This window comes from Micromys minutus, assembly GCF_963924665.1.
Source record: "Micromys minutus genome assembly, chromosome: 15".
In the NCBI taxonomy this organism is placed as follows: domain Eukaryota; kingdom Metazoa; phylum Chordata; class Mammalia; order Rodentia; family Muridae; genus Micromys; species Micromys minutus.
Window position 1 is genome coordinate 31,924,047 of NC_137984.1, and position 10,899 is coordinate 31,934,945.

At 41.7% G+C, this 10,899-nt stretch overlaps 1 protein-coding gene across 2 annotated transcripts; it reads right to left on the reverse strand.

Moving 5' to 3' along the window:
- Nucleotides 1–781: 781 nt before the first annotated feature.
- On the reverse strand, nucleotides 782–10,870 carry MRPL47 (mitochondrial ribosomal protein L47). 2 transcript variants are annotated; one of them, XM_080929640.1, is made up of 7 exons: nucleotides 10,717–10,870; nucleotides 7,762–7,907; nucleotides 7,231–7,291; nucleotides 5,119–5,215; nucleotides 4,045–4,175; nucleotides 2,791–2,886; nucleotides 782–920 (listed from the first exon to the last, which is right to left on the reverse strand). In XM_080929640.1, the coding sequence occupies exons 1-7, from the start codon at nucleotides 10,812–10,814 to the stop codon at nucleotides 797–799; spliced, it is 753 nt and encodes a 250-aa protein (XP_080785766.1). In that variant the 5' UTR covers nucleotides 10,815–10,870; the 3' UTR covers nucleotides 782–796. The 2 variants fall into 2 exon arrangements, with proteins under 2 accessions (XP_080785766.1, XP_080785767.1); XM_080929641.1 differs by lacking the exon at nucleotides 10,717–10,870 and adding an exon at nucleotides 10,420–10,518.
- Between the last annotated feature and the right edge of the window lie 29 nt (nucleotides 10,871–10,899).

A 10,899-nucleotide genomic window follows, 5' to 3' on the forward strand; every position in this document is an offset into this window, starting at 1 on the left:
CTCTATAAATTAAATGAGTTTGTGCTTTCCTTGAAATGCACTTATTCTTATTACAGGCATTTTATAATTTTGTATGAATGTCTATTTTCTCTAAATATTTTGCTTTCAGTAAGTACTTTCCAGCTCTCCGGTGGGTTGGTGGAATTACTCTTTATTGACTAGTAAAAGTTACTGCCTATGCTTTTTACCTTAGGCTTACAAAACTAAATAAAGCTCTACTGTCCTAGAAGGGTTTGGATTTGTCTGTTGTGACTTGCCGCCGTCAGTCCTGCTGTGGGAAAGCAATCACCATTTTAGTACCAGTATCCACATCCCTTTCATACTGACAAAACCAGGCATGGGTATGTCACCTGCACGTACATGTGCATCACACCAGTTAGTGCCTGGCCTGGCGTCTGCACCAGAGGAGGGCGTTGGTTCCCCATGACCTGGAGTTACTGATGGTTATGAGCTTCCGTATTTGTGCTGGTTGCTCTGGAAGAGCAACAAGTGCCCTTAAATACTGTGCTCCCCCCCCCAACTGTAACACTATTGGTGAGAGCAGCATTTCCAAGCTGACTTTGCTGTTAGCATTGCTCTGGCAAACAGCATTACATTTATAACAAGACATCAGGTGACATCAAGCTGCTTAGATGTCAGGACCTGCTCGTTGGGAACTGAACCTGGTTGGTTTTTGTAGAAGGAACACTACTGTGGAGTTAATGATGTCACTTGACAAGAACATTTCTTTATAAACTTAACAGATATTCATATCAGAACACAGGCTTTAAGAACAACTGGACTTCAGGGTCTCATCTTAGACAGTACTTGATTTCTGGTCTTGAGAGAGATGTGGAAACTTTGCCTGGAGAATTTTTTCTTTCTTTTCCTGTAAATTTCTCTTTCTTGCTTCAGCACGGGCGTGTTTCTCAATTCTCAGTCTAGAATAAAAACATAACAGCAACTTAGACAAAACCATTCCCCCATTTCTCAAAGCATGTCCTAGCCAACTATAAGAGCCACAGTCATGTCGGCACTTGCTATATATAAATCAAGCTTTAACAGTGATCACCACAAACACACAAGATGATGGAAGGAAAAGCACCTGCAGAACCTGAGCAGAAGCAATGTAGACTTCTTACCTTAACCAAGTCTTAAATGTGGAAAGCTTTCAAAGCTGTAGGAGCAACACCAGAGGGGATGAGCAAGGGGTCAGGAGACAGTCATGTTCTCACTGATGGAGGACGTGCCTAACTACAGCTGGTGGAGCAGGGGCGCTGTTCTGGAGACAGGTGGCTACTGTATAGTTTTGAAACAATGTGATAAAAGCCTTGATAATCATGAAGCAAAGAGCAGAGGGAGGACCATGGTTAGCAAGGGGCTATGCTAGAGTAGACAATGGAAGAAGATCAGATGCAGTTCAGGAGCCATTTGAAGGACAGACTGAACCCAAGACTGGTTCTGAAATACAGGTGGTTTTAGGGCCTCACTGCACAGGTACACTGGACGGAAACGAAGTTAGGTATGTTGGTGTCCCTTTAATCCCAGCAGGCAGAGCTCTAGGCTGGCCTGGCCTACAATGGGCGCCCAGCCTACACAGAACCAATGAAAACAAAGGAATAGGGAGCTGGTTCAGAGAGGAAGATGAAGAGTTGGTTGACTCAAACATACTAAACATTTTAATGCTCAGTCTGAAAACTAAAATGGCTAGTGATATGGATCAGCAGGTGAAGGCACTTCTTTAATTCCCTGAACCTGGACTATACGAGAGAAGTACTTCCTGCAAGTTGTCCCCTAACTTGCACACACAAATCACACTAGGACAGTATGTATGTGCACACACGGGCAAACAGTAATGTCTCTTATTTTTGCTATGGATTAAGTTTTGGGGTAGAAACCAATTTGTGAAGAGCCTTGTTGAAAGCAGAAAGAATCCCTGGCAGGTTTTGTTTGTTAACAGGACTAACCAGGGCTTTTGTACCCAGTCTTCCTCAGCCGCTAGTGCTGAGTCACAGGTGTGCCAGCATAGCAGTTAAAGTGTGCAAGTCACCCTTCATTATGATACTGCAATCTCATGTCTCCCTGCCTCTCTTCTAACTGCAGTGTGATAATTAAACAGTCTTGGCTTGCCTGCTTTTGGGGTAAGGCTTCAGTGTTTTAAGTAGCTTTGGGCTGGAGAGGTGGCTCAGAGGTTAAGAGCATTCATTGACTGCCCTTCCAGAGGTCCTGAGTTCAACACGCAGAAACCACATGGTGGCTCACAACCATCTGTAATAGGATCTGATAACCTCTTCTGGTGTGTCTGAAGACAGCTATAATGTACTCATATACTTTTAAAAAAGAAGAATCTTACCTAATTCCTTAAGAATGGCCTAGCTGATGGTTATTGCCAACTACAATTCTGTAACAGAAGCACCATGTTCTCCTTGTCTCATATAAACTGAGTGCAGAATCTGCCAAAGGAAATGCTTGGGGTAGCAGGCTGTAGCATAGCATTATTTCAGACACCTCCCATTGCCCCGAGCCCTGAAAAGTGCTACCACATGGTACCATAGAATTTCCCTTCTGTTTCAGACATACAGAAACCATACAACTTTCAAAAGGATACAGCTATTGATACAGTGACTTTATGCACATAAGGTTTTAGATATATGGCACCATTTTTTTCCTTTATTCAACCTAGTGCTATTTCCTTTTTTAAAGTAATAAAAACATATTCTTTATGTACTAGAAACCGAGGTGGTAAAAGGAAGCTCAGATTGCATGCCATAAGGAGCAAGGAGGCTGCTTCATCATGAAGACACTGCTCACCTGACAAAGCGATCCACGTAAGGCATTGCGAAGAACCGCTTTCTGTTGTATCTCTTATTTAGGTACCAAGGTATAGGCCACTGCTTGAATTTGTGCCTGCCAAAAAAGTGAAGTTATGGCTTTATACAAAATATTTGACACATCTTTACTTCAATTTTTCACTGTTTTCTAGTTGGCCTCAAATTATTAAGTTAAAATTAATAATTATTGATGTGTTTGATAATAAAATATTAATTTTGCCTTAAATTAAACCAAATAAAAATTATTAGATAACAGGGCCAGTGAGATAGATAAGCAGGTTCCCTCTGACCTCCACACACATACCACAGCACATATATACCCATGAACAGGTAAAGTACTGATTTATTTTAAAGCACAATTTAAAAAAATTATTAGCAAATGCTGTTAAAATTGTATACTGAAGATTTTTCAACCAGAGTTATATCACTAAATCCTTGGAAGAGTTTACTTATTTTGAGACAGGGTTTCTCTGTTTGGCCCTGGCTTTTCTGGAACTCACTTTGTGGATAACCTGCTTCTGCCTCTGGAGTGCTGAGACTAAAGGTGTGTGTCACCACTGCCTGGCTCTTTTTTACATGGGGTTTTGGCAATTTCTCTCTTTCTGCCTGGATTAGATGGTTCCTGACAGGATGGCTGAAATTCCACATTAGGTGAGTGGTACTATTTATAAGGTGGTGGGTTCAGAGAATATCTAGCCACCTCAAGCTTCTCTATGTGCTAATTCGTGTTCAAGATACTACATGTCCCTAAATTAGTATGTCCTGGGTCCTCTGGGTCCTTTATTGCTCAGTGTCTAAGCTGAATCTTAGATTCTTCCCTGGAAGGAGGTAAGCTGTTCATTACTTGGACCAGGGCTTATCCTGATGCTAGTGAAACAGATAAACTGACCTTGTTGCTTAGAACTCTCCAGAACCCCAGGACCTTAATGTGCAGGGGGGTGTAGAGGTATATTTAAAATTAGTTTTGAGTTTTAGGATCTGATATTACATGTGTATAGGCTGATTTTCTGTCAGAAGAATCCATAACTTTCATGAAACTCTTGAAAGAACCTATGATCCACACAAGACAAGAACCAGTGGGATGGGTTTTTACAAGCCATGTTTTGTAGTCTAGGGGATGGGACCTCTCTTTACATAAGACCTCTAATAATATCCACAGGAGGAGTTTTAGAGGTATGGAGAGGGGAAACATGGCAACTGATCTCCACTCTTAGAAGTCAATGTAATCATGTACCAGATGACTCGTCCAAAGATGTCCCTTCTCCAAGCACCAGGTCTTGGTTTTTCTTGACCAGTCTGAAGAAGTCTTAAAGCATCTTCCCTCTCCTGGACAACTTTATCTAAGGCATCCATGGAGTCAACAACCTGAGGCAAGAACAAGACAGCTAACTTCAGCCATCACCTGCAACTGCTTTCCAAAAGAACTCAAGAAAATCTTCAAAGTGGGGAACTTGTATTTTTATTTAAAACCATCCTATATAGTACTTTGTGAGAAGCCCCTTTGACGGGTGTGTTCAGGGATGTCTATAGCATGACTTTCTGTAACCTGTTGAAGTTATATCGTTTCCTTTCTTAATACTTGTTTCCGAATGCACACGGCATTAGCAGTCAGTTTGAAAATGCAGCGAGCCAAAGAGCAGTGACAACCACTGCTGCCTTTGTCCCAGCAAAGAGCACACTTAGGCTTGGCAGACACAGTGTCACTTGTGGCTTTTTACCTGCAGGTAGTATGTGGGAATGCTTATTAATGGTGTGGGGAAAGAAAGGCATGTGAGCTGAGGTGGGGCTCAGTACTACGACTGTACAAAGCTCAGCTCTGCTCTCACTGACACATGACAGAAAAACCAAGTGCTGAGCTCTCCAACAATCTTAGGGTGAGGCACATCAGAACCTCCAACTAAAGAGCGGCTGAGTTACTGGAGAATGGCCAGACTGAGCTAGAATGTGAGTCAATGAGCACGTTACTGCCTGGACACTGGAGACTGAACATGGGCTCCGTGGCACAAGCTCCCATACAGGGCTGCCTTCATGGATGAGCCTGCCGTGCACGGCTGCATTAGGAAGCAGCTCACTACAGACTTACTGTATGGCCTGGCAATTTTACCCCCCAGTAGCTGCTCAAGATAAGAATAAATCACCATCTGCAAGTAGCAACTGAGAATGAGGGGACAGCAAAGGTGTTTAAAACCTGTGACACAATGCTCACATGTGACACTGTTGGAATGGTGTTGGAAAGAAATATAAGAACCATGAACAAAGAGTTTTTAGCTTTAACCCCAAGCAAGAGTCTTGGCGCCCACAATCCTACCTTTTCTAACCGCTCTGGACTTGGCATTGGCAATCTCTGTCGCTTGGCCTCCTGCTCTAGAGTTAGAAGCATGTTTCTTTCCTTCAGAAGGACATACCTGTACCAAATACAAAGCTGTGATGCTATTCTCCAGTAATTTCTCACATCAAAATGAAAAGCTGTGAAAGTCCTGAAGTCCTTCAAAAGCTCACACCGCGCCATCATGAAGAGCCACCCTCCAGCTTACTCAGTGTTGTGTCCTCTGCAGAGTGCCAGAGGGTCACTAACAGAGCGTTAGGCACAGCCTCTCCATTCACGGGAGGAAGATGAACAATGTCTACTATACAGCTATTGCACTCCCAAGTGCTGAGCATTCTTCACAACCTTGAGGTTGGTACTAGTTCCCTCTCTAGTGAAGACAGCTCAGAGTAGTCAGGGACTAAGATCATGGGTCACACAGCAAATTCTGGGTCCACATCTCAGACTTCTGTGTAAATTCCACCTCTAGCCTGCCATGCTACTTCCAATGTGGCTTACTGCATTAGGGAGATGACATGTATTAGAATAGTTAAGGTGTGGACACGAGGCATCTCCTCTAGAGTGAAGGTAACCAGGGAAGACTTCCTGGTAGGGACTTTAAGATGTAAGGGACAAGGCAGCTGAACTCTAAAGCACTGTCATGGCTAGGCTAGGGAAAGGGGTGTCGTGAGTACCCCAGCTTCAGAATTACTACAGTAACTGGAGGTCAGTACAATCTAGACAAAGGAAGTGGGAACTTTATGCTAGGATGCAGACAGTCCTGGCAGGAGGAGTGGCGGATGTTGGTTTTAGCACAGTGAAGGCTGAGACAGTCCTAAGCTGACCTTATCAATAACTCATAACAGTGTTTTACTAAAATTTATTTTTCTATAACAAATAAGCACAGTGTGAATGGGTTTTGTAAATGATATGCTATTCTTTAATCTGTTAAGAAAACTAATCCTCCAAATTAGGGATAAAAATTAAGTACTCACCATATAGTACCCAGGTAATAATAATGAACGTGGTGGGTTGAGTAACAGTGACAGCTGAGGGGCTAGGCAGGCACTGCCCCACAGTCTGGTCAGGGCTGGCACAGAGCCACAGACACCTGATTATTCAAGAGAAGCCAAAAGCCTACAGAGACCATGGAAGGTTTCCCCCTAAACAAGTAGGGTTTAAACAAAACAAGCTTTGGCTAAATACTACAACGAAAGACAGCAGGTGCATATGCCAGAACAATCTACTTACACAGCCTTTGAGGCAACCCACCAGGATAATAGACTAAAAATTCAGGCCATGAAATGGAGTAAAAAGAATGACAGAAGCTGTGAATGACTCCTTAACATCTGGCTAGTAGTGAGACTTTAGAGACATCTTCTGAATGTTCTTTTAGAACAGGGAAAAGGAATCCTGCTTAAGATGGAACATTCCCTTTCTTCTGTTCAACATTTTCAGTTTTTAAATAGCCTTCCCAACAAATGAGGTGAGAAAAGAAACAGGTGTATTTAGGGCAACAGGACCTTAGTAAGTCCAGGCTCCACTTCTGTAGCTTTCTGAGAGAATTGTGGCCTTCTTTCTCCATCCTCTCTGTGTGTGGTGGTTAATAATCAAGACCCCACATTTTGTTTAATCGTTGGTTACTTTACCACCCTGGAAACCTAGCCTCTTGTTGTTCCTAATTAGGGTTTAAGACTCCTGTGAGTTGCAGATAACAGGGTTCATTTTAACAAGTATGAGGTGAGTCAGCTTTTGGACTACAAATATAGGGAAGCGCATACAGGTCTTTATCTGCTTTCCATCAGCATTTATATTAAGTTAACGAGGAAGGGGAAAACGTGATCAATCAGTCCCTGGGTCATTTCTGACCTTGTTTCCTGACACTACTGGTTTAATAGTGGTAGTCTGACTCAGCACTTGAGGCAAAATTTTAAATTTCTGGCCATCTTGAAACTGTGAAACATGTCTTAATGCAATCCTCTGCCACATATTTATAAGCTCACACAATCACCCACTGTCCCATGAAAACAAATCCCTCGGTCGCTTCTTTCTCATGTGGGGGATAGTTTTAACTCCAATGTTAAACTGTGACATTTCACTATGCAGAACACTTACCAAAGCTTATGTAAGTCTTCATTACTTTTGTTCCTCAGCTGCTGGCAGGTCCATGAGGCTCCTGGGAGGAGAAAAGTGTGACACTGAATGATGCTTCTACCTCTGTGTCCTGGCTGACTATTCACTCTCAAAATTCAATGTTTCTATATCTGTAACAGGTGCAAGAGAATTGCCACATTATATACGTTAGAATTCAATTAAATACCAACATGAAAATATCAGTAACATGACTGGCAAAGACAAAGATATTTGTGTCAAATGCAACTTCCTTCTTTAATGTCACTTCCAACTATTTTTAATTACTACTTTAAAAAGAAAGACACCAACTAAAATAAAGCCAAGCCTCATGTTGTTAAACACGTTCAAAGCACCCCTCTTCTAAGCAGCCTACCAACCAGCCAACAAGTTTGACTTCAGTTAGAAGAATGACCTTTAAAATCCAAAGGAAATTTTAAAAGGAAATCCTAAACAGAATAATCCTAAGATGATGGAGAACTCAATTAATTTCTACAGACCATTTATATATCTCACCAGATTTGACTTTTTCTTCTCCCCAGTTCTTTGGGTCATCAAAAAATTCTTCTAGTCCTTTCCTCGACATCGTGGTATGAAATAGTTTACATTGGAGAAAAGATGTGACAGGTGCTGTGTTCTTATGCAGCAAACTAAGAGGAGACCTGCAAGTGAACACAAATAAGGAACAAATGAGTAAACGTTATAATGTTCAGACTTTATAAGCAAGAAGCATTTCTTTATTACAGTGTCAATTTGAAATACACAAGAAAGTATTTACTGTATAGACTGCTACTCTATAATTTCAGATAACACAATATATATATATATATATATATATATATATATATATATATACATATATCTTTTTATTTACTGTTAGTGCATATGTGTGTATGTGAATTCTTGTGCCATGACACACAGGTAGCAGTCAGAAGTCTACCTCTGGTATTGATTCTCTTCCACCTCGTTGAGGCACAGTCTTTCTCCTTTATGCTGCTGTGCTGAATACTCAGGTTAGCAGGTTTGAAAGTGGCTGCTTTCCCTTTCTCTACCTCCTATCTGGGCCCAAGAATGCTGGGATTGGAGATGTTTGCCACTGCACCCAGTTCTTACTACTCAGGTTCTTTGGATCAAACTGAGGTCAACAGGCTTGAGTGGAAAGCACTTTTTACCTCCTGAGCCATCTTGCTGACCCCACAATTATATTTTAGAGTAACATTTTTAGGTGCTTCCTCCACTGTAGCAGAAACATTTATGGACAGATTAAAACCATTCTGAAAGTCAATGTAGCAACATTCAAAAGGCACAATGTTTTCTCATTTAATTCAGTCATTCTGTATCTAGAAACTTTTTGCACAATTGACAGAAGCTCCAGGGTTAAGATATCCACAAAGGCACTGAATGCCGTATTAAAGAGCTGTTAACTACATAAACATACAACACTGTTTAACTACACAAAAACCTTATGCATGATTATTCATAGTTAGAAATTATGTTTCTGAAAACACTTAATGATCTGGTAAGATGACTTTAAAAAAATGTGAAATGTTTCTTTTCAACCAAGAATATTTGACTAGAATCTGTTTGTTTTCCTGTGTACTAAGGATTGAGCCTAGGGCTTCAGGCATGTTAGGTAAGTGCTCTACCACTAAGCTATATCCGTGACTCTTGACTTGAAACTGATTATGATAAAATAACAATATTAATAATAAATCTAAGTCCTACCCAAATTGCCAGTATGATGACAAAGAAAGAAACATTGGATTAATGGCAACTATTGGGCCCTGAAGAGAAGAATGGAACTGAATGGCGAGAATTAAATGGAAAGAAAAAGGAAAGGAAGCAATAGGGCAATTTCTATGTTTATTCTGAAATATATGCTAAACAATAGCAGTGTACTCCTGAGTGTGATCACAGGGTCATACTTATAAGGCAATGTCCTTGGTTCTATGAATTTTGATCTCTGTCAAATAGTGCAGATAAAGAGCATAAAAACAGGAGTCTTGAAAAATGTGACAAAGTGCCAGTGACTGGTTAACATGGGATAAGAATATATGGTTACTGTTTTACTCTAATAAGGTTTCTATTGTTCTGGGGAAATAATGGTGAATAGAATGTGTATATCTGCAAAATTTAAGAAGAAACAGTAATGTGTTCATCTGAGCATTCACAACTGGCTTTATCATCTTCAAAATATTTGCCTCTCTTCTGAGTGACAGGTATTAATTTTTATTAAAAAAAAAAAAACACGATAAAATTGTGTCTTAGTCAGGGTTCCTATTCCTGTAAAAACATCATGACCAAGAAGCAAGTTGGGGAGAAAATGGTTTATTCAGCTTACACTTCCACATTGTTGTTTATCCCAAAGAAAGTCAGGACTAGAACTCAAGCAGGTCAGGAAGCAGGTGCTGATGCAGAGGCCATGGAGGGATGTCACTTACTAGCTTGCTTCCCCTGGCTTGCTCAGCTTTCTTTCTTATAGAACCCAGGTCTACCAGCCCAGGGATGGCACCACCCACAATGAGCTGGGCCCTCCCCCCTTGATCACTAGTTGAAAAAAATGCCTTACAGCTGGATCTCATGGAGGCATTTCCTCAAGGGAGGCCCCTTTTTCTGTGATAACTCCAGCTTGTGTTAAGTTAACACAAACCCAGCCAGTACAAATTGTTTTATTAAAAACATTTAAGGTTTGTGTATTTGAATGTTTTCCCTACATATATATGTGCACCATTGTGTGTGGCATTTAGAGGTCAAAGGAATCTGATCACCAGGAATTGGAAGCGTTAGTGAACCACCAGAAGCCAAGTTAGTGAACCCAGCTTGGGTCTTCTGCAAGAACGACACATGCACTTAAACCCTGAGCCATCTCTTCAGCTTCAAGTTGAACGTTCTTCTTCTTCTTCTTTTTTTTTTTAAGGAAAAAAGATAATGAAAGACAAAAACATTTATTCAAGTTTGTCACCCTAGTCAAGTTACAACTCTGCAAGGTTTTAAAAAGCTAATTTCCAAAGTTAGTGTTAATAGGTGCACAATAGGGGAGTATTCCACAGAACATGGATTGCTTCCTTCAGTTAATCTGTACTCTACTATGTCTAAAACTCGGCTCCCTGCAGGCAAACTTCCATTCAGAGTAAGCTGTCTTTGTCATACTTGCAGAAACAGCTGTTGACTTACCTACTCTCATCACTATCTGCTGGACAATCTGTGTGCGTCCACGGTACACAGACCTGGCCAAGCCTTCGGTTCCACAGCTCAGGACTCCTCGGAAACCCCTCCCAACCTACCCAGCCACAGTACACTGCGCGTCCGAGCAAACACCGAGCGTCTGATACTCCATCGCCCCCGGCTACAGAGCGCTGGAGGAAGAACGGGATGCGCTCGGGCCGGCGACTCCAAGGTCACGTTCTCTGTCTCCCTGGTGGCCTATCTCAGCTCTGTTGCACACTGCAAGAAGCGCCCAAAGGCACTTACCCGGAGATAGCAGGGGCCTTGGGATTTACTAGGGAACAAGCAGCCTTCAGGAACGCTGATGTTCTTCTACAAATACCCACTAGACTGGTCGCAGCCATGTTTCTAAAGTAGACCCACCGGGCCGGTGTTCACGAGGTTACTTCCGCTGGTTGAGTGAGAGAAGTGAAGCAAACAGAAACAGGC